Genomic DNA, 21185 nt, shown 5'->3' on the forward strand with positions numbered 1-21185 from the left:
TCTTAAATATGTAAAATATCATATATTGTATGAAAAACAGTGGGCCTTCTTTTTTTATTACATACTGTCTACTTTCTCATGGTACATAGTCCTCACATCACAAGAAGTCATGGGGTATTAAAAACAAAAAAACAAAACCCTGTTGTCCTGAGAACCACAACTGTTCCCTTCAGATACTAGTGTGAAGTTTGTTCTATAATGCCAAATGTCCTTCTCAGCTATGGAAACTTTCTCTCAATGTGCTCATTTGAATCAACTGGTAAGAGCATGTTTGGCCCTGCATTTTCAGTGTCTAGATGGCCAAGTCAAGTGAGAGCAGAGAGCTTGAGAGTGGCATTTGTATAGGAAACACACAAGGACTGTAAGATAATATCATGGATTACATGACTTCCATTCAATTCTTAGGAATTATCATGGAGTCATAAGAAGAGTAGCCCTGAGGTTTTGTTTCTTGTCACAGAGTGCCATTGATCTAGTGGACTGGGTTCTAAAATGACATGTAGACCTACTCGGAACCAGTCTCTGGTTAGACCTGGGAATACTTGGATGGTATCTCTTTGTTGGTCTCCAAAATTAGACTGTTCTATCTTCAGTGCCTAGCACTGTGCCTGATACAGAGTAAAAAAAGTATTCATTGATGAATGAATGAAAGACAGATGAAGAAGAGGTTAAACTATTATATTTAGCCACAGCTTTTCCTTTGTACTGATGTCTAGTTTCTGGGACAGAATGGCTTTAATATTTGAGGCATAAATAACACCCAATGTAAATAAATATGCTAAAGGAACCAGTTTAATTAAGAGCAGATTTTTATTTTTTCCCTTTTTCCTCTTTTACGTATTCATTTTCTCTTTCATTGAAAGACATATATATGGTTGCATTTTTATAAGGACACTGAACAGTTGTTCTCTTTTCATGCAGGGGCCTGAATTAATGAATAAATACGTTGGTGAATCTGAAAGGGCTGTTAGAGAGGTAAGATAATTATGTCTTTGTGTATGGTTTCATTTTGTTTTGGGTTACTGATTCTGAAATTTCCAAATCAAAATTCTAGTGGTGTATTTTTTCTTCAGGCAAATATTATTTTATTATTTAAAAATACAATTTTGAGGGGCACCTGAGTGGCTCAGTGGTTAAGTGTCCAACTTCGGCTCAGGTTATGATCTCATGGTTCATGAGTTCAAGCCACGCTTCGGGCTGTGTGCTGACAACTCAGAGCCTGGAGCCTGCTTCAGGTTCTGTGTCTCCCTCTCTCTCTGCCCCTCCCCCACTTGTGCTCTATCTCTCTCTCTCTCTGTAAAAAATAAATAAAAATGTTTTAAAAATTACAGTTTTGATAATCTACAATACTTTGTTTTTGTCTTTAAACATCATCATATTACCAGCCGTTAGTTTTACCAAATAAAGATTATAACAACTGCCAGAATTTCACTAAAAATGAAAAAAAAATGTACATCTGTACTTATAAGGAATGCTTGATCTCAGAATGAGATTTAAATCCTTTAAATTATGTAGTCCTTTAAATGAAATGAGCTTAGTATAAAAAAATTTCACTTTACTCTCATTTTAATTGTTTTACCTTTGCCTAGTGATTTAGACAGTGCATTCCCCCTCTTCTAAGATTTACAGTTAGTGCTTGATTGTTTTAATTTATTTTTCTTGAGAGAGAGTAGGGGAGGAGCAGAGAGAATCCCAAGTAGGCTCCACACTGTTAGTGCAGAGCCTGACATGGGGCTTGATGTCACGAACTGTGAGATCATGACCTGAGCCAAAATCAAGAGTCATCTTAAACAACTGAGCCACCCAGGTGCCTCAAACCAGCTCCTGATTGATAGGCTACTCATTCATATCGCGGAAGCTACACAACTGGTAGATTCATGCAAAATCAGGGCACTTGGATTTGGGTAACTACAGTAATTTGACCACAGGTTTTGGTTTGCTAAGCAGAGGTTAGTCTGCCTCACACAGACAGCCTGCCTGTATTCTTTCAGAAGCTAAGCAAGGACAAGAAGACACAAACAGCAATGGAATGGATGGTCTCCAGGAATGGAATGGATGGTCTCCATTTGTGAATACCTGGGTGCCAACCCAAGAGTATTAGAAATTAGAATACTTCATTTTTCATCTGAGAAAAAAATTTTAAGTTACTTTTGTCCTATTTTTATTATTTAAAATGTAGACAATGGCAGTTGTAGGAAAAAAGGAAATGTTTATTAATAATGTTACGATAACGGTTTTGAATTTTTATGATCATGATCCTTGTGACCAGAAAATGGGGGTCTAGGTTACAGGAAACACACCTTTGGATTTCTTTCTGCCTGTGCTGATTTTTTCTAGGCCATTTCCATATGTTCCCCCCCCCCCCCCCCATGGCTGTCTGGCCAGTCTCTAACATTGATAGTCTGATTGACTTCTGATCTAATCAGTCTATGCTCTTTCAAGTTTTTTTTTTTTAATTGTTTAATTTTTTAATTTTTAAAATTTACATCTACATTAGTTAGCATATAGTGAAACAATTGATTTCAGGGAGTAGATTCCTTAATGCCCCTTACCCATTTAGCCCATCCCCCCTCTCACAGCTCTGGCTCTTCCAAGTTTTGATCATTTTTCTTGTCCTGGCTTTACATCAATCATTACTTTCCCATACTGTCTTCAGAGAAATGAGCAAGGAATGTGGCTTTTGGGTTTATGGGTATTTTATATGCTAAGCTATAACTGATTTTACATGTTTATGGCTTTTCTTTTAAACATGTGTTTATGATAGTTAATAATAGCTGTCATTTACTGAGCTCTTACTATGTTCCAGGCACTGTGCTAAATGCTTTGCATTCTTTTTTTTTTTTTTTAATTCAATTCTTAAAATAATTTTCTGAGGCAAGCATTTACCATTATTTCCACTTTATAGATGTGGAAATTGAAGTTTAGAGAAGTAAAGTTACCCGCTGAAGGTCATGATTGGGCTGGTTGACTTGTACATAATAGATTTAGTTCCTAACAGTTTTCAAACTAAAACCCAACTGCACAGTTTCTGAAGTTTGCTAATCTTTAGTTAATGTGGTACTTTTTTCACCAGATCTTCCGAAAAGCGAGAGCAGTGGCTCCTTCCATTATTTTCTTTGATGAACTTGATGCCTTAGCAGTTGAAAGGGGCAGGTAAGAAATATTTAATAGGACTGCAATTAAATATCAGTGATTACATTGTAGAGGATATAGTATTTCTTATACAAATTTTATTCATCAAAGTATTTGGCCTCCATAAAATAATTTTTAATTCATGTAAGTTTTTTCTTATATCCAACTATTTTATGTTCTCATTTTATAATACTTTTCATATACGTTTTTTAAAAGTGTTTTTTAATGTTTATTTATTTTGAGAGAGAGAGACAATGAGCGGGTGAGGGGCAGAGAGTGAGGGAGACACAGAATCCAAAGCAGGCTCCAGGCTCCAAGCTGTCAGCCCAGAGCTGGACATGGGGCTTGAACCCATGGACCACAAGATCATGACCTGAGCTGAAGTCTGGCGCTTAACCAACTGACCAGCCAGGTGCCCCCATATACCTTTTTTTTTTTAAGCATTCATATCCATTTGGGGCATTTGAGTTAATTTTCATAGTTTATTATTTACAGATACCCCTATTTACAGAGACCACCCCTAGCACTGCCTATCAGAATTTTGGTTGTTATAAACGTATGATAAAAACTATAAGCAACACTCCATTAAAAATAATTATACAATACAGTAAAACCAATTATAATAAAAGATTTTAATACTCTCTAGATTAGATCATGTTTCCTAAAATATAGTTACAATAGAATAAAAATTAGCGTTAATAGTTTTATTCCTGAATCTCAAGCAATAAAGATTATTTATATCATTTCAAATAACATGTATATATGTATACAGATGTATGTACGTGTATGTGTGTGTATGTATAGGTGCATGCACGCACGTGCACTATTTGCAAGTATGATTTTTTTCCTCTACAAATGTTTATAGGTCCTTTTAAGGATTATATGCTGTAAGTACTTCATGTAGAGAATGTTAATGTGTGTGCTTTGTGCATAGCTTCCTGATGTATATATTTATTAGAAAAGTTCTGCTGATGATAATTACAGTGATGGTAGAAGGCACCTTGTAGGTCCCCAGTATTAAAGTCTATAAGAGGCATTGGTGCTCTCTTCCTTCCTGAGGAGAGCTGCCTCATGAGATGAGTATAAACTGTCATTAGGAGACTATTTAAGAGGTAGTCTGTCCTACTCTTCACTCTACCCATTCAATATCCTGCAATATCAACCGGTCTTTTTATTTTATGAGTTGAAGTACTTGAATTCTTTTATAACTTCTGAGATGAGATACAACAAAAGGTTACAAATAGCTCAAGTTCACCTTTAACTACAAGAGAAGGAAAAGAAGCCTGAGAAGTTTGCTGAAGTAGCATGACCTGCCACATATTTGTGACATCACAGACCTTTTTGGAGCCTAAAAAAGGAATAGGGTAGGATACATTGTTTAAATATGAACCAGATGGGAGGTAGAATATGTAGCAGAGTTCTCATAAAATGCTTTTGAAATATAGTGGTGTGAGAAACCAGACAAGGCATTTGATAGAAAAATCCTGTTTTTGCAGAAAGTTTGGCCCAGTAGGAATTGGGTGCAAATATATTAAGAGATGCTAATGATTTACATCCTCCAGATATAATTTCCCCTACTAGTCTTCATCATGTTGTATATTTATACCTCCCTCCCTCAGTGGCTTGTTCAAGCTAAATTCAAATAAATTCAATGCTGTTTCCTTTGTATAGAAAAATTTTTGGTCACATTTGTTGACATTTTAGAAAGCAGCAATGAGGCTGATAAGTAAACATAATGCTAATGGTCCACTGTAGAGATTTTTGGTTGTACCTTTAGTGCACTAAGTCTTCTATTGATTGTGTTTTATAGCCATAAGAATCTCAAAGAGAATGCTACCCTGTTTTCTTTTCTTTGTTTCTAAATTTTGTGATGGGCTAGCATTACCTAGAAAGTGATTGTTTTATCTAAGTAGAATGCTGGCACCTAAAAACTAAAACATACAAAGCCTACACATGTATGTTTTTGTTCTTCAGCTATTTGAATTGTACAGTTTCTAGAACTTTAAAATAAACAGCTATTGATAGATAACGGTATAAAATTCCAAAGGTACTAAACCAATTTTATGCATTGTTAGAGAAATAGAAAACATAGAAAAATTAAAAATTCCATACACTAGGAGGCATTTCTACATAATATTGTGATATAGAATAGTTATTGCTTTCATTTGTTCAACAGTTTTATGTTTCCTGTGATAACATTCAGATCAAACCCATATGACTAGTTCAAAAATGATAGTGCATGAAAAACTTCTTCTTATCAAGATTTTAATTTCTAAACTTAAGATGTTTAACAAATTGAGCAGAGAATTGATGATATATGCTAGTCCTTATTATCCTGTTCGGTAAATCAATTATTTTGACTATTTGAAGTTACTCAAGTTAGCTATGAAACTGAGGTTTGCCGCCAGCAAGCACATTGTAAACAGAGCATAGGTATATTGTTTGCTTAGCTTTAGAAATATTCATGCTTGTAGAATGAGAGACTTTTCATGCTTATGTAGGTATCTAATGACAACCACTAGTTTCTCCTCCTCCCTGTCCCATTTAAGTTTCTTTGAGACTTGAAAAATAAACAAGCCTGATGTCTTTTTCTGTATGCCCATTTAAATTATGGCTGTTCTGAATTCATACTGTGAGTTGGAGGAAATGTTATAAGATTCCTTTTACAAAGTGTTTTAGTGATCTGTATAAGATTTGGGAAAATTGAAAATGCTGTTAAGGTAGCAGAGTACTTTGGAAAATAGGTATTATGTCCGGCAGTAAAGCACTGAGGTAGGGAAGGGCTAATAATGATATTAGCTAATATTCATTTAGTGCATATTATGTACTAGAAACTGTTCTAAGTGTTTTATAGGTAAAGAAAAAACTCACAGAAATGCCCCTGCATTAATGCAAGGTAGGATACTTTACATTTGGCAATTGGCCCCACTACTCTGCCTCACCTCCCAGCTAGCTTAAAATTTACCCTTTTCAAGGTTGTAGTGGAGAGGAGAGAACAAGCTGGGCAGTAAATCATCAGTCAGCCTTATCTGAGGCAGCAGTCTGGTCCTCAGAAGTGAGTCCCCATATACTATATTCTCTTAGCCCAATCTCCTCTGATGGAGGCAATGGCCACTGACTAACTGGGAGATGCCTAGAAGAAATTCCTCTGTCTGAGACATTCCATCTAGTTAGGGGATCCTGAATCTTCCTCATTAGATGACATTGATTGCCTGGGCAGAGCAGATATACTCTGAGCCACTTTTCGACTCGACTACCATACTATAGATTCCAGGATTCCAGGTGTAAGTAGTTAACTAACCTTTCAAACTTGTATTTATTGTGCATTTTCTCTGTGACTTACTTTAGTAATGACCCTGTTTCTCTAACTGAGCTATTGTTAGATTCCTTTGGAGGCATTCATTCATTCACTTGTTCTGTAAATATTGATTGAATGCTCATTCTGCAGCAGGCTTTATGTTGGGGATAAAACAGTGAACAGGGCCTAGGACAATTTCCTTAACCTCTCTATGCCTTTGTTTCTTCATTTGTAAAATGGAGATGGTAGTAGTAACAAATTTTAGGTTGTTAGAATGAAATACACGTAAAGGGCTTGACATAGGGCCTAGCATTTTAGTAAGTGCTTAAAAAACTTTAGTGTTTCTTATAATTTCTTCATAGATATAATAATAATACCTATTATTATTATTTCCATATAGATAGAAATATAGTAATAGACATAGAAATGGATCCTGTCCCAACAGAAATTACATTCTAGTGGGTGACACTGAAACACTTGGGAAATTAGAAAATGTGTTCTATGGATGGCGGACACTATGGCATTTTGTCAATCTAAGACGCCTTCAGTTTTAAGACAAATCATTATCATAGGTACTCAAGGAAAATGTAGCTTTGAACTGTGATATGGTGCTGAAAAGTCAACAACTCCAAGAGACATTCTGACCTCAGACATTTTAAATATGAAAAAAGTTTGTATCTTAGAGATAGAAAAAAGATAGTATTGTTATTTGGGAGAAAGATGATCTGTTCTGGTTTATAAAAGCGGTGCTGTTAAATAAAAAATGTTCTGGATATTGTTTTATGAATAGAATATAAAAAAGTTTATTAAATACATAGAAAAATGAAAAAGATGAAGTGCAAGTTAAAAGCTGACTGATGGAATAATATCTTCTGTGAGGTATTGGAGAATCTGTGATATTAATAACTACTTTCTTGTATACCTGTTATTGCAATTAATAATCCAGAATTGGTACTTGGAGTGGTTTGGGAAAAAAGTAAGAAGTTCTGAGCCAGCTTTCATTGAAAGTGAAGGTTCCAGGCTTAGCAGCATTCTAAATTTTAAAATAACGGTCAGAAAATTGAAGAGCCTCCTTCACAGCATATCCAGATTTCAGGTGAATTCAGTGAATACATGACACTAAGCACTGTAGAGGAAATTTTTGCGCACTTCATTTCTCTAAATGACATTCTCAATGAGGGTTATGCATTTTTCCAATGTGATATTTATGGTAGTTTTAAAATTTTCATAAAATCATAAAATTTTGTAGCTGAAAAAGTTCTTAGAAGTCATCTAGTGCAACTTTTATTCTTCAGAAGAACAGAAGCCCTTAGATGTTAAGAGAAGAAGCACATAACTCCTTTGTGGTCTAAACAAGACTAGAACTCATGTCTTCTGATTCAGTGCTCTTTGAACTATACTGCTGCTGCCTCTTATACTGTCAGGATTTGAGACAAAAAGTGTGTTTGTATCATATCATATACACATGAGAATAAAGATTCTCATGTATCTAAATATTTAAAGAATATTTCTTTGTGTTTGAGAAACTAACAATAACTGCTTATTACTTTATTTTTTAATTTTATTGAAGATTTATTATGAATTATAAATTTAATTTTATTAACATTTATTCATTTTTGAGAGACAGAGCATGAGCGGGGAAGGGGCATAGAGAGAAAGGGAGACACAGGATCTGAAGCAGGCTCCATACTCTGAGCTGTCAGCCCAGAGCCCGACGTGGGGCTCAACTCATAAACCACAAAATCATGACCTGAGCTGAAGTCGGACACCCAACCGACTAAGCCACCCAGGCGCCCCTAAATAGTTTTAACCACTGTTTTGTAAATCTGTGTTTCAAGTTGCTAAATTAAGTGCCTATTTCCTGATATGCAGATTTTCCTAATTTATACTTAATTGCCTCAGATATAACATAGTTTTGACATTTTTAAACTCTTAATATTAAACAGCAATGCTAGGGAAAAGAGCACAAAAGAAGAAATACAAAATGAAACACATGTATAGTTTTATAAATTACTTTTTGTTTTGTGTTTTGTCCATGCACTGTGGCTGAATACTATACCATAGATTAAAGGTATGACTCTACTTAAATGGTCTGTTGCAGCATTTTATTAGAAATTGGGTCTTATTTTTTGTTGTTGTAGGATACATAGGTCTCTTATTGTAGTTGTCTTTAAAGTGAAAGTTTGCTTGTGTTTTACAAGCACTATGAAAATTATCATAGGTAATGCTTGTGTTCAGAGTAGTATGTGTTTGACTAGCCTTCATTAGACCTTTTTTTAAGTCTCTTCCAAGCATGAATACTGACTACGTGGGAGTGGGAGGTAGTTTTAAGAGACAAAGTCAGATGCCTACCATTTGGAACTACATGACATTTAAAAATGTACACTAGAAAAAATTTAGAAATGTAAACTAGAGGGGCACCTGGGTGGCATAGTCAGTTGAGCATCCAACTCTTGGTTTCGGCTCAGGTCATGATCTCATGGTTCATGGGATTGAGCCCCATGTTGGACTCTGTGCTGACAGCACAGAGCCTGCTTGGGATTGTCTCTTTCACTCTCTCTCTGCCCTTCCCCTGCTCACATCCTCTCTCTCTCCCTCCCTCCCTCTCTCAAAATAAATAAATAAATAAACTTAAAAAAATGTAAATTGGCTACACAAGAGGCTGGTCTATAGTTTTGAAATCATATGAAGGGACAAATGATGGGGCATTTTAATGATTTTATTGAAGGAGTTGAAAAGGAAATGTATGTATTATTTTTGTGACAATTTTAGTATTGAAAAACAAACTGTTTAGTCATTACCATCATGGTAGTAAGATTGCTTTAAGGTAGAGGTTGGCACACTTTTTCTGCACCAGCCTAGTTAGTAATTCTTTTCTTTTCTTTTTAGTCCCATAGTCTCTATCGCAACTATTCATCTCTGCTGCTGTAGTGCAAAAGCAGCCATAGAGAATATGTGATCAAATAAGCAAACAGTTGTCTGGGCAGATTTAGCCTATAGCTATAGTTTATTGACCCGTTTTAAGATACCATAAATGCCCCTTCAGTCCATGGCACTATATGACTTTTGAATAGAAATAATTTAGAAAAGGGGCTTGACTTCTGAAGGGAAAAGAGAATTAATGTTTTAGGGAAGCCTAGCTTCAATATTTTCTACAGCTGAACATCTTTTTTCCATTGTTGTTGCCTATCTCTAGCAGATAATAAAATTTTATAAAATCATTTCATTATGTTATTGATTACACATTTGTTTTTAAACTTTTCCTTGGAGTTGGTTTTGATTTCCTAGGATGTCAGTTTTATGGTTTTTGTTTCCTACTGCAGCTTTGAAAGTCAGCCAAGAATATTTCTCAGCCCATAAAACATTTTCACTATGCTATTCTGTAGCTAGCTCTCAATGATCTGTGGAAATAAAAGGCAAAGACAGCTTGGGTAATGGGAATCCAAAGAATTTCCTTCACCTAATCATCAGCATTAAATATAGCCACCATTTCCTCCTATAACAAATAGCAAATTGGACAAGTAGGAGTTTAACTTCTTTCTGTTTAGAACTGCCAATTGGAGGTGTCAGTAATGTTTCTGAATTTGATTATTTATTAAAAATATTGAAATAACTTTACCTGAGTGCTATACAATACCAACACAGGATATAGAATTTTAAAACTAGAAGGATCTACATATGTATTTCCTAATTCACTTCCCTCATTCATACATGCCAGTAATTATGAAATCTTCAAGGGAATAACAATGTCTTTATCCTCTTATCTTGGGTGTCTAGCACAATGCCTACCTAGCAAAGAAGCACTCAGACGTTTATTTTTTGAATAAGGGAATGAAGACTTTGAAAAACTAGAGATTAGGTTCATTTAGCTGGTTGTTAGCGGAGTCTGACTTCACTGTGTTTTAGCATCCTTTGTAAACCAATTTTCTTTTAAAATTAAACACTGAGACTGTCTTTTGGATGTTTGTTACCTGTCTTATGTTTATAGAAGCACCATCATCTTCATTATAAAGAACCATTTGTAAGCTTTGGAATACATTCAACTGTCAGCTCTAAAAAAGAATTAACTGACATGCTAAATGATACTTTTTTCAAAATATTTCTATAGTTTTTATACACACTAACTCTGAAAGTGGGTCTGGACTCACAAAATTTGTCAGTTATGCTAAGGATACACAAAGATATTCTTTATAATGTACCTGATAGCAGCATAATCAGATGGTAACAAAGGATAGCAACAATAATGGAGATCATACTTTTTAGGTCACTGAGAAGACATTTTAAAAAAGATCCTTGACATCCTTGGTTTACTAATTCATTTTGTAGAAAGGTTACCCTCTGCCCAGAAGGCCATTCAGTCAGACTTATTTTATTATAATCACACTTATTTTATTGTAATCCAACTTATTTTAATCAACTCTTTTCTCAAGTAAGCAAGCACTCAAATCACTGGGTCCCAAAATCCTGGATATCTGTAGCTATATTTAGAGCATATAAAGGAAGATCCTGAATCAGTATCCACCCCTCCCCCCCTCCAAAAAAAGCAAAATTCATTTAGAAGACAAACAAAAGAGAGTAGGAAAAAAGATGAAGAAACTTCTTTTGGTATAGATCCAAGAAATCAAACAAGTAGAGATTTTCTTGTCATTAGTTTGTTTCTTGATCCAAGCATTTCTGCATTTGAGAAAACAATCTTATGAGTATATTATATTTGTTTTAGAAGGTTTTTTATTCTTTTAAAATTATTTTTAAAATTAAAAAAATATATCTGAAAAATATAAAAATATTATTATCTGGAAATTTTAGCTATTCAAAATAAATCATTCCTTGAGGATTCTGAGGAGCCAAGCTATTATCACATTTGCTATTATCACAACTAGTACACAATTAACATTAAAATGTAAAGAACTTTACCAATACACAGCAATTTCCTACTAATACATCTTACAGAAACAAAGTATTGTTCAGTACTTTATTAGGCTTACTGGTTTGGGCATGCCTAGTAGTTAGGAAAGGCTTTGGAGGAATTGTTCTTGTCTTAGTATTATGTCAGTGGTTTTCATGGCAAAATTTAAGGAATTTTGATAACTTTCTACTGTGTTGTAAGTCAGGTGAGCTGGCAATATGAATCTGGATGTATGTACTGATCTGAAAATCTATCATACATCAAGTTCATGCTTTGTGTCAGCAAACATTTATATGCCAGACCCCCCCTGTTAGCTTATATGTTAAGATAACTTTGTTAAGCCACCTAACCATTAGCACCATTAGTGATAATTCTAATAATGATAATGCTTGTAACTACTACCTATTAATATTTTCATTGTGCTGAGCATTGTGCTAGATCTTTTGTCTATCTTGTCTAATTTTGAGGAAGGTATGAGCCCACCATGTATTAATTGAGAAAATTGAAGTTCAGAGAGGCTAAGTACTTTTTCCACAAGATTACACAAAAAAGTAAATGGTAAAGTTGGCATTTGAACCCATGCTTATCAAAGCTCATTCCCAAATTCAAAGCAACCTTCCCAATGAGTACTAACCAGTGAAGGTTTTACTGGAATGGTTTTTAAAACTTCACATTGTATAATAATTCATTATAGCCTACAACTTTAACTGAATTCTTTTATCAGTTCTAGCAAAATTCAGGTTTTCTATATATAGTACTATGTCATCTGCAAATAGTCAAAGTTTGACTTCTTCCTTGTCCATTTAGATGCCTTTCTTTCTTTTTGTTGTCTGATTGCTGTGGCTAGAACGTCCAGTACTATGTTAAACAACAGTGGTAAAAGTGAACATTTTTATTACGTTGCAGCATGTTCCCTCTAAACCTACTTTGTTGAGGGTTTTCATCATGAATGGCTGTTATACTTTGCCACGTGCTTTTTATGCATCTATTTAATGATCATATGGTTCTTATTTCTTGTATTAATTTGGTGTGTCATGATTGATTAGCAATTATTGAACCACGCTTGCAACCCAGGAATTAATTTCACTCGATTGTAATGAATGATTTTTTAATGTATTGTTGGATTTGATTTGCTAGCATTTTATTGAGAACATTTGCATCTATGTTCATAAGGAATACTGGCCTGTAGTTCTCTTTTTTTAGTGGTGTCTTTATCTGATTTTGATATCAGGGTAATGCTTTACACCAATAATGAAGCAGCAGAGAGAGAGAAATTAAGGAATCAATCCCATTTACAATTGCACCCAAAACAATAAGATACCTAGGAATAAGCCTAGCCAAAGAGGTAAAAGATTTATACTCTGAAAACTATAAAACATTGGTGAAAGAAATTAAAGGTGTCACAAAGAAATGGAAAGACATTTCATGCTCATGGATTGGAAGAACAAATAATGTGAAAATGTCTATACTACTCAAAGCAACCTGCACATTTAATGCAATACCTATCAAAATACCAATAGCATTTTTCACAGAACAAGATAGATCAAACAATATTAAAATTTGTGTGGAACAACAGAACACTCCGACTAGCCAAAGCAACCTTGAAAAAGCCAAGCAAAGCTGGAGGCATCACAATTCTGGACTTTAAGTTATATTACAAAGCTTAGTAATCAAAACAGGATGGTACTGGCACAAAATAGACACCATAGATCAATAGAACAGAATAGAGAACCCAGAAATGAACCCACAACTGTATGGTCAATTAATCTTCAACAAAGCAGGAAAGAGTACCCAGTGGGAAAAAGTCTCTTCAACAAATGGTGTTGAGAAAACAGGACAGCGATATGCAGAAGAATGAAATTGGACCACTTTCTTACACCATACACAATAGTAAATTCCAAATGGATTAAAGATCTAAATGTGAGACAGGAAACCATTAAAAGCTAGAGAATAACAGGCAGTAATTTCTTTGACACCAGCCATAGCAACTTCTTTCTAGATAAGTCTCCTAAAGCAAGGGAAACCAAAGCAAAAATAAACTATTGGAACTTCATCAAACTAAAAAGCTTCTGCACAACAAAGGAAACAGTCAACAAAACTAAAAGGCAGCCTGTGGAATAAAAAGATATTTGCAAATGACATATCTAATAAAGGGTTAGTATCCAAAATATATAAAGAACTTATAAAAGGGTCAGAAGACATACAGATGGCCAGCAGACACATGAAAAATCGTCAACCTCACTCATTATTGGGGAAATCCAGATCAAAACTACAATGAGATATCACCTCACATCTGTCAGAATGGCTAAAATCAACGACACAAGAAACAACAGGTTTTGGTGAGAATGTGAAAAAAGGGGAACCCTCTTATGCTGTTGGTGGAAGTGCAAACTGGTGCAGCCACTGTGGAAAACAGTATGGAGGTTCCTCAAAAAGTTAAAAATAGAATTATCTTCTGATCCAGCACTTGCTCTACTGTTTACCCAAAGGATACAAAAATACTAATTCCAAGGAATACATGCACTCTTATGTTCATAGCAGTATTATTTACAATAGCCAAATTATGGAAGTATCCATTGACTGAGGTGGTATATATGGTTTGTGAGTTTGAGCCCCACATTGGGCCCTGTGCTGACAGCTTGGAGCCTGGAGCCTGGAGCCTGCTTTAGATCCTGTGTCTCCTTCTCTCTCTGCCCCTCCCCTGCTTGCGCTGTCTCTCTCTCTCTCTCAAAAACAAATAAACATTAAAAGAAATTAAGAGGTGGTATATATACGCGATGGAATAGTACTCAGCCATAAAAAAGAATGAAATCTTGCCATTTGCAAGGACATGGATGGAGTTAAAGAGTATTATAAATAAGCAAAGTTAATCAGGGAAATACAAATATTATGATTTCACTCACATGTGTTCTTTAAGAAGCAGAACAAACAAGCAAAGGGAAATAGAGAGAGAGGCAAACCAAGAAATATACTCTTGACTGTAGAGAACAAACTGATGGTTTCCAGAAGTGAGTTGGGTGGGGGATGAGTTTAAGTGCATGATGGGGATTAAGGAGTGTGCTTGTTTTGATGAGCACCTGGTTTTGTGTAGAAGTGTTGAATTACTGTGTTGTACACCTGAAATGAATATTATGCTATATGTTAACTAACTTGAAGTTAAATAAAAACCTTATTTTTTTAATAAAAACTTTTACAAATAATAATTCATTATAATAACTAGAGAATTTTAATCTTCTGTGTCACTGTTTCTGAATCTATGGCATTGGGAAATGATGCATGTTTATAAGCATTTTCTCTGCTTTAATTTTGAGACTGCTTTTTTCAGAAAATGAATTTGAACTGATATGTTCCTTATTATTTATTTTGTTGGATTATGTTCATGACAATAGTGTGGGGATGTCCAGGACTGTGAAAAAATTCTCTTCCAAAAACTGCTTTTGGCAAAGTGTATATTGAACTGTGAGTTTAAAGATCACTTGTTTCTCTAATACTGTGTTTGAGTCAAAACTATACAGATGTAATGAGTATTGACTATGTTAGCTTGGAATTTTTACTGGGAAATTATGGCAGAATGGAAAAATACATACTTCTGTGTCATTCTCTATGCTAACAGTTTATACAGAACTACAGTTGTGCGGAGTACATGCAGCTTACAGAGCTCTAGGACAGCTGGAGAATATAACTCACTATGTATTCCTCTACTTTGTAGGATATCCTGTTAATCTAAAATAGTTTATTTACTGTTAGGTTCATGGAAATATTGATCCTAATCTGACAGCATAGTTTTAAGCTAGAAAATTCAAGGCATTGTTGATTCTTGACATTCATTATATAGTATTTGCTCTTAGTTTTTGAATTTTGGTGCTTATTTCTCCTTAATTAGCCTCTATTTTTTCAATACCATTAAGCATTTTCATTCAACTATAATAAAATTAGTCTTTCCCACCTCCCTCACTGTGTGCTGGTTTAAAAGATGGCCCTTATAGATATTGCAGCTTTACTTTGGCTTGATGGTGTATTTGGTTTACAAAACTTTCAAGTTATTTATGCTTTATAGTATTATGGAAAGAGTGTAGACTCTGGAGTCAGATAGATATGTATTCATATCCTGCCTCTGCCATTTGCTAGCTGTGGAATCTTGGGCAAATTACTCAACCTTTCTGTGCCTTGGTGTTCGTGCTGTTATTGGGATGAATAGTACATGGGATGCATGGCAAGTTAACAGAGCAAGTTAAATATGTGTCAGTTTAAATATAATTTATTGTCAAGTTAGCTGGCATACAGTGAATACAGTGTGCTCTTGGCTTTGGTAGTAGATTCCCATGATTCATCACTTACATACAACACCCAGTGCTTCTCCCAACAAGTACCCTCCTCAGTGCCCATTACCCATTGTCCCCCCACCCCCACCCCGCCCGGCCCCTGCCATCAACCCTCAGTTTGTTCTCTGTATTTAAGAGTCTCTCATGGTTTGCCTCCCTCTCTGTTTGAAACTCTTTTTTCCCCTTCCTTCCTCCATGGTCTTCTGTTAAGTTTCTCAAATTCCACATATGATTGAAAACATGATCTTTCTCTGACTGACTAATTTCACTTAGCATAATACCTTCCAGTTCCATCTACATTGTTGCAAATGGCAAAGTTTCATTCTTTCTCATTGCCAAATAGTATTCCATTGTATATATAAACCACATCTTCTTTATACATTCATCAGTTGATGGACGTTTGGGCTCTTTCCATAATTTTGCTATTGTTGATAGCACTGCCATAAACGTTGGGGTACATGTGCCTGTTTGAATCAGCACTTTTGTATCCTTTGATTAAATTCCTAGTAGTGCAGTTGCTGGCTCATAGGGTAATTCTATTTTTAATTTTTTGAGGATCCTCCACACTGTTTTCCAGAGCAGCTGTACCAGTTTGCATTACCACCAACAGTGCAAGAGGGTTCCCCTATCTCCACATCCTTGCCAACATCTGTTGTTTCCTGAGTTATTAATTTTAGCCACTCGGACCAGTATGAGGTGGTATCTCAATGTGGTTTTGATTTGTGTTTCCCTGATGATGAGCAATGTTGAGCATCTTTTCCTGTGTCTGTCTGCCATCTGGATGTCTTTTTTGGAAAAGTGTCTATTCATGTCTTCTGCCCATTTCTTCACTGGATTATTTGTTTTTTGGGTGTTGAGTTTGGTAAGTTCTTTATAGATTTTGGATACTAACCCTTTATCAGATGTCATTTGCAAATATCTTCTCCCATTCCTTAGGTTGCCTTTTAGTTTTGTTGATTGTTTTCTTTGCTATGCAGAAGCTTTTTATTTTGATGAGGGCCCAGTAGTTCATTTTTGCTTTTATTTCTCTTCTCTTTGGTGACGTGTTGATTAAGAAGTTGCTGCAGCTGAGATCAAAGAGGTTGTTGCCTGTTTTCTACTTTAGGGTTTGATGGTGTCCTATCTCACGTTTAGGTCTTTGATCCATTTTGAATTTATTTTTGTGTATGGTGTAAGAGAGTACAGTTTCATTCTCCTGCATGTTGCTGTCCAGTTCTCTCAGCACCATTTACTAGAAAGAATGTCTTTTTTCCATTGGATGTTCTTTCCTGCTTTGTCAAAGATTAGTTGGCCATATATTTGTGGGCCCAGTTCTGGGTTTTCTATTCCATTGATCTATGTGTCTGCTTTTGTGTTAGTACCATACTGTCTTAATGATTACAGGTTTGTAATACAAGCTAATGTTGGGGGTTGTGGTGCCTCCAGCTTGGTGTTCTTTTTCAACATTACCTTGGCTATTTGGGGTCTTTTGTGGTTCCATATACATTTTAGGATTGTTTGTTCTAGCTCTGTGAAGAATGCTGGTGCTATTTTGATTGGGATTGTATTGAATGAATAGATTGCTTTGGGTCATATTGACATTTGTTCTTCCAATCCATGAACACGGAATGTTTTTCAATTTCATTGTGTCTTCTTCAGTTTCTTTTATAAGTTTTCTATGGTTTTCAGCATACAGATCTTTTACATAATTGGTTAGGTTTATTCCTAGGTATTTTATGTTTCTTGGTGCAGTTGTAAATGGGCTTGATTTCTCGATTTCTCTTTCTGTTGCTTCATCGTTGGTAATAGAAATGCAGCTAACTTCTGTACGTTGATTTTATATCCTGCGACTTGGCTGAATTCCTATATCAGTTCTAGCAGCTTTTTGGTGGAGTCTTACGGGTTTTCCATGTCTAGTATCATGTCATTTGCAAAAAGTTAAAGTTTGATTTCTATTTTGCCAGTTTGGGTGCCTTTTATTTCATTTTGTTGTCTGATTGCTGAGGCTAAGACTTCCAATACTATGTTAAACAACAGTGGTGAGAGTGGACCCCCCTGTTATGTTCCTGATCTCAGGGGAAAGCTCTCAGTTTTTCCTCACTGAGGATGATATTAGCTGGGGCCTTTCATATATGGCTTTTATGATGTTAAGGTATGTTCCTTATATCCTGACTTGCGGGTTTTTATTAAGAACGGATGCTGTATTTTGTCAAATGATTTTTCCTCTTTTTCTTTTTAATATTTATTTATTTTGGGGAGAGCGCAAGTGGGGGAGGGGTAGAGAGAGGGTGACAGAGGATCTGAAGTGGGCTCTGCAATGACAAACTGACAGCAGTAAGCCCAATGTGGGGCTCAAACTCAGAAACCATTGAGATCATGACCTGCACTGAAATTGTACATTCAACTGACTGAACTACCCATGTGCCCCTTTGTCAAATGCTTTTTCTGCATCCATTGACAGGATATGGTCCTTATCATGTTGATTGATTTGCAAATATTGAGCCAGCCCTGCAGCCCAGGAATGAATCCCACTTGATCATGGTGAATAATTCTTTTAATACACTGTTGAATTCGATTTACTTGTATCTTCTTGAGAATTTTCACATTGATGTTCATCAGGGATATTGGCCTGTAATTCTCCTTTATAGCAGGGTCTGTGTCTGGTGTGGGAATCAAGGTAATGCTGGCTTCATAGAATGAGTCCAGAAGCTTTCCTTCTGTTTCTCTTTTTTCGAACATTGCTGTAAATGTCTGGTAGAATTCCCCTGGGAAGCCATCTGGCCCAGGACTCTTATTTGTTGGGAGATTTTTGATAACCAGTTCAATTTCTTGCTGGTTATGGGTCTGTTCAATTTTCTGTTTCTTCCCATTTGAGTTTTGGTAGTGTGTGGGTGTCTAAGAATTTGTCCATTTCTTCAAGGTTGTCCAGTTTGTTGACATACAATTTTTCATAGTATTCTCTAATAATTGTTTGTATCTCTAGGGAGGGTATTGGTTGTGATCTGTCCTCTTTCATTCATGATTTTATCTATTTGGGTCCTCTCTTCTTTTTGAGCCATCTGGCTGGGGGGTTATTAATTTTGTTTATTTCAAAAAAAAAATCAGTTCGTAGATTCATTGATCTGTTCTACTGTTTTTTGTTTTTTGGGTTTTTTTGGATTCTATATTGTTTATTTCTGCTCTAATCTTTATTATTTCTCTTCTTCTGCTGGCTTTGGGGTTTCTTTGCTGCCCTGCTTCTAGCTCCTTTAGGTGTGAGGTTAGGTTGCGTATTTGGGATTTTTCTTGTTTCTTGAGATAGGCCTGGATTGCAATGTATTTTCCTCTTAGGACTGCCTTTGCTGCATCCTAAAGGGTTTGAACTGTCGCATTTTCTTTTTTTTTTTTTTTTAATTTTTTTTTTTTTAACGTTTATTTATTTTTGAGACAGAGAGAGACAGAGCATGAACAGGGGAGGGGCAGAGAGAGAGGGAGACACAGAATCTGAAACAGGCTCCAGGCTCTGAGCTGTCAGCACAGAGCCCGACGCGGGGCTCAAACTCACAGACCGTGAGATCATGACCTGAGCCGAAGTCGGACGCTTAACCGACCAAGCCACCCAGGCACCCCTGAACTGTCGAATTTTCATTTTCAGTTGCTTCCATATATTTTTTAATTTCCTCTTTAATTTCCTAGTTGACCCATTTATTCTTTAGTAGGATGTTCTTTAACCTCCATGCATTTGGAGGCTTTCCAAATTTTTTCTTGTGGTTGATTTCAAGTTTTGTAGCATTGTGATCTGAAAATATGCATGGTATAGATTCTTTTATATTTATTGAGGGCTGTTTTGTGACCCAGTATGTGGTCCATCTTGGAGAATGTTCCATGTGTACTCGAGAAGAATGTGTATTCTGCTGCTTTTGGATGAAAAGTTCTGAATGTATCTGTCAAGTTCATCTGGTCCAGTGTATCATTCAAGACCATTGTTTGTTTATTGATTTTCTGCCTAGATGATCTGTCCATTGTTGTAAGTGGAGTATTAAAGTAGCCTACAATTACCATGTTATTATCAGTAAGATTGCTTATGTTTGTGATTAATTGATTTATGTATTTGGGTGTTCCAAGTTTGGGGCATAAAAATTTACAATTGTTAGCTCTTCTTGATGGATAGACCCCTTAGGTGTGATATAATGCCCTTTTCATCTCTTGTTACAGTCTTTAGTTTAAAATCTAGTTTGTCTGATATAAGTATGGCTACTCCAGCTTTCTTCTGACTTCCAGTAGCATTATAGATGGTTTTTCATCCCCTTACTTTTAATCTGAAGGTGTCCTCAGGTCTAAAATGAGTCTCTTATAGGCCGTATATCGATTGATCTTGGTTTTTTATCCATTCGGATACCCTGTGTCTTTTGGTTGGGGCATTTAGTCCATTTACATTCAGAGTAATGTAAATACAGATATAGCTACAGATTTACTGTCATCATGTTACCTGTAGCTTTCATGCTTGTGATGATGTCTCAGGTCCTTTGTGTTCTTTGCAGCATTTCATTCACAGCATCCCCCTTAGGATCTCTTGCAGGGATGGTATAGTGGTCATGAACTCCTTCAACTTTTGTTTGTCTGGGAAAGCCTTTATCTCTCCTTCTATTCTGAATGAAAGCCTTGCTGGATATTTGGCTGCATATTTTTCCTATACAGCCCATTGAATATTTCATGCCATTCCCTTCTGGCCTGACAAGTTTCAGTGGATAGGTCTGCTACTACCCTTATGTGTCTACCGTTATAGGTTAAGGCCCATTTGTCCCTGGCTGCTTTCAGAATTCTCTCTTCATCTTTGTACTTTGCTAGTTTTGCTATGATATGATGTGGTGAAGACTTATTCTTGTTGATTCTAAAGGGAGTTTTCTGTGCCTCCTGGATTTTGATGTCTGCCTCCTTCCCCAGATTAGGGAAGTTCTCAACTATAATTTGTTCAAATAAACCTTCTGGCCCTTTCTCTCTCTTCTTCTTCTGGAACTCCTATGATACAGATATTATTACATTTCATTGAATCACTTTGTTCTCTAATTCTACCCTCATGGTCTAGTATTTTCTTATCTCTCTTTTTCTCAGTTTCACATTTTCTGTAATTTTATCTTTTATTTCACTTATTCTCCCCTCTGCTTCCTCATCCTTGCTGTTAGTGCATTTAGTTTATTTTGCCTCTCATTTACAGCATTCCTTAATTCTTTGACTATTTCTTAGTTCCTTGATCTCTGTAGCAATAGATTCTCTGTTGTCTTCCATGCTTTTTTCAAACCCTGCTATTAATCTTACAACTATTCTAAGTTCTTGCTCAAATATATTGTTTATATCTGTTTTGAGCAATTCTCTACCTGTCATTTCTTCCTGGAATTTCTTTTGAGGAGAATTCTTCCATTTTGTCATTTTGGCTAGTTTTCTGTCCTTTACATGTTTTAATGGGTTGTTATGTGTTTTGCACCTGTGAACACTACTATATTAAGAAAGGGTCATATACTGTCTAGGGCCTGGCCCTTCAGGATGTGTTTTTGGAGTGTATTGGGTACTG

General features: G+C 35.7%; 2 protein-coding genes across 5 annotated transcripts in view; both read left to right on the forward strand.

Annotated features, from left to right (window-relative positions):
• The window catches only part of FGF2 (fibroblast growth factor 2), a 309364-nt gene that overhangs the window by 190772 nt on the left and 97407 nt on the right, over positions 1 to 21185 (forward strand). The window lies entirely within an intron of this gene.
• AFG2A (AAA ATPase AFG2A) overlaps positions 1 to 21185 on the forward strand; it is a 368869-nt gene that overhangs the window by 90353 nt on the left and 257331 nt on the right. For all 4 annotated transcript variants that reach the window (XR_009616188.3, XM_060654237.3, XM_060654243.3 and 1 more), the window contains exons 12-13: positions 922 to 975; positions 3074 to 3153. Coding sequence is in view for 3 of the 4 variants with exons in the window: in XM_060654237.3 (XP_060510220.1) it covers positions 922 to 975; positions 3074 to 3153 (134 nt within the window). In the remaining variant the exon portion in view is untranslated. The remainder of the gene's footprint in view (positions 1 to 921; positions 976 to 3073; positions 3154 to 21185) is intronic.

This window comes from Panthera onca, chromosome B1, assembly GCF_046562875.1.
Source record: "Panthera onca isolate mPanOnc1 chromosome B1, mPanOnc1 haplotype 2, whole genome shotgun sequence".
Lineage (NCBI taxonomy): Eukaryota > Metazoa > Chordata > Mammalia > Carnivora > Felidae > Panthera > Panthera onca.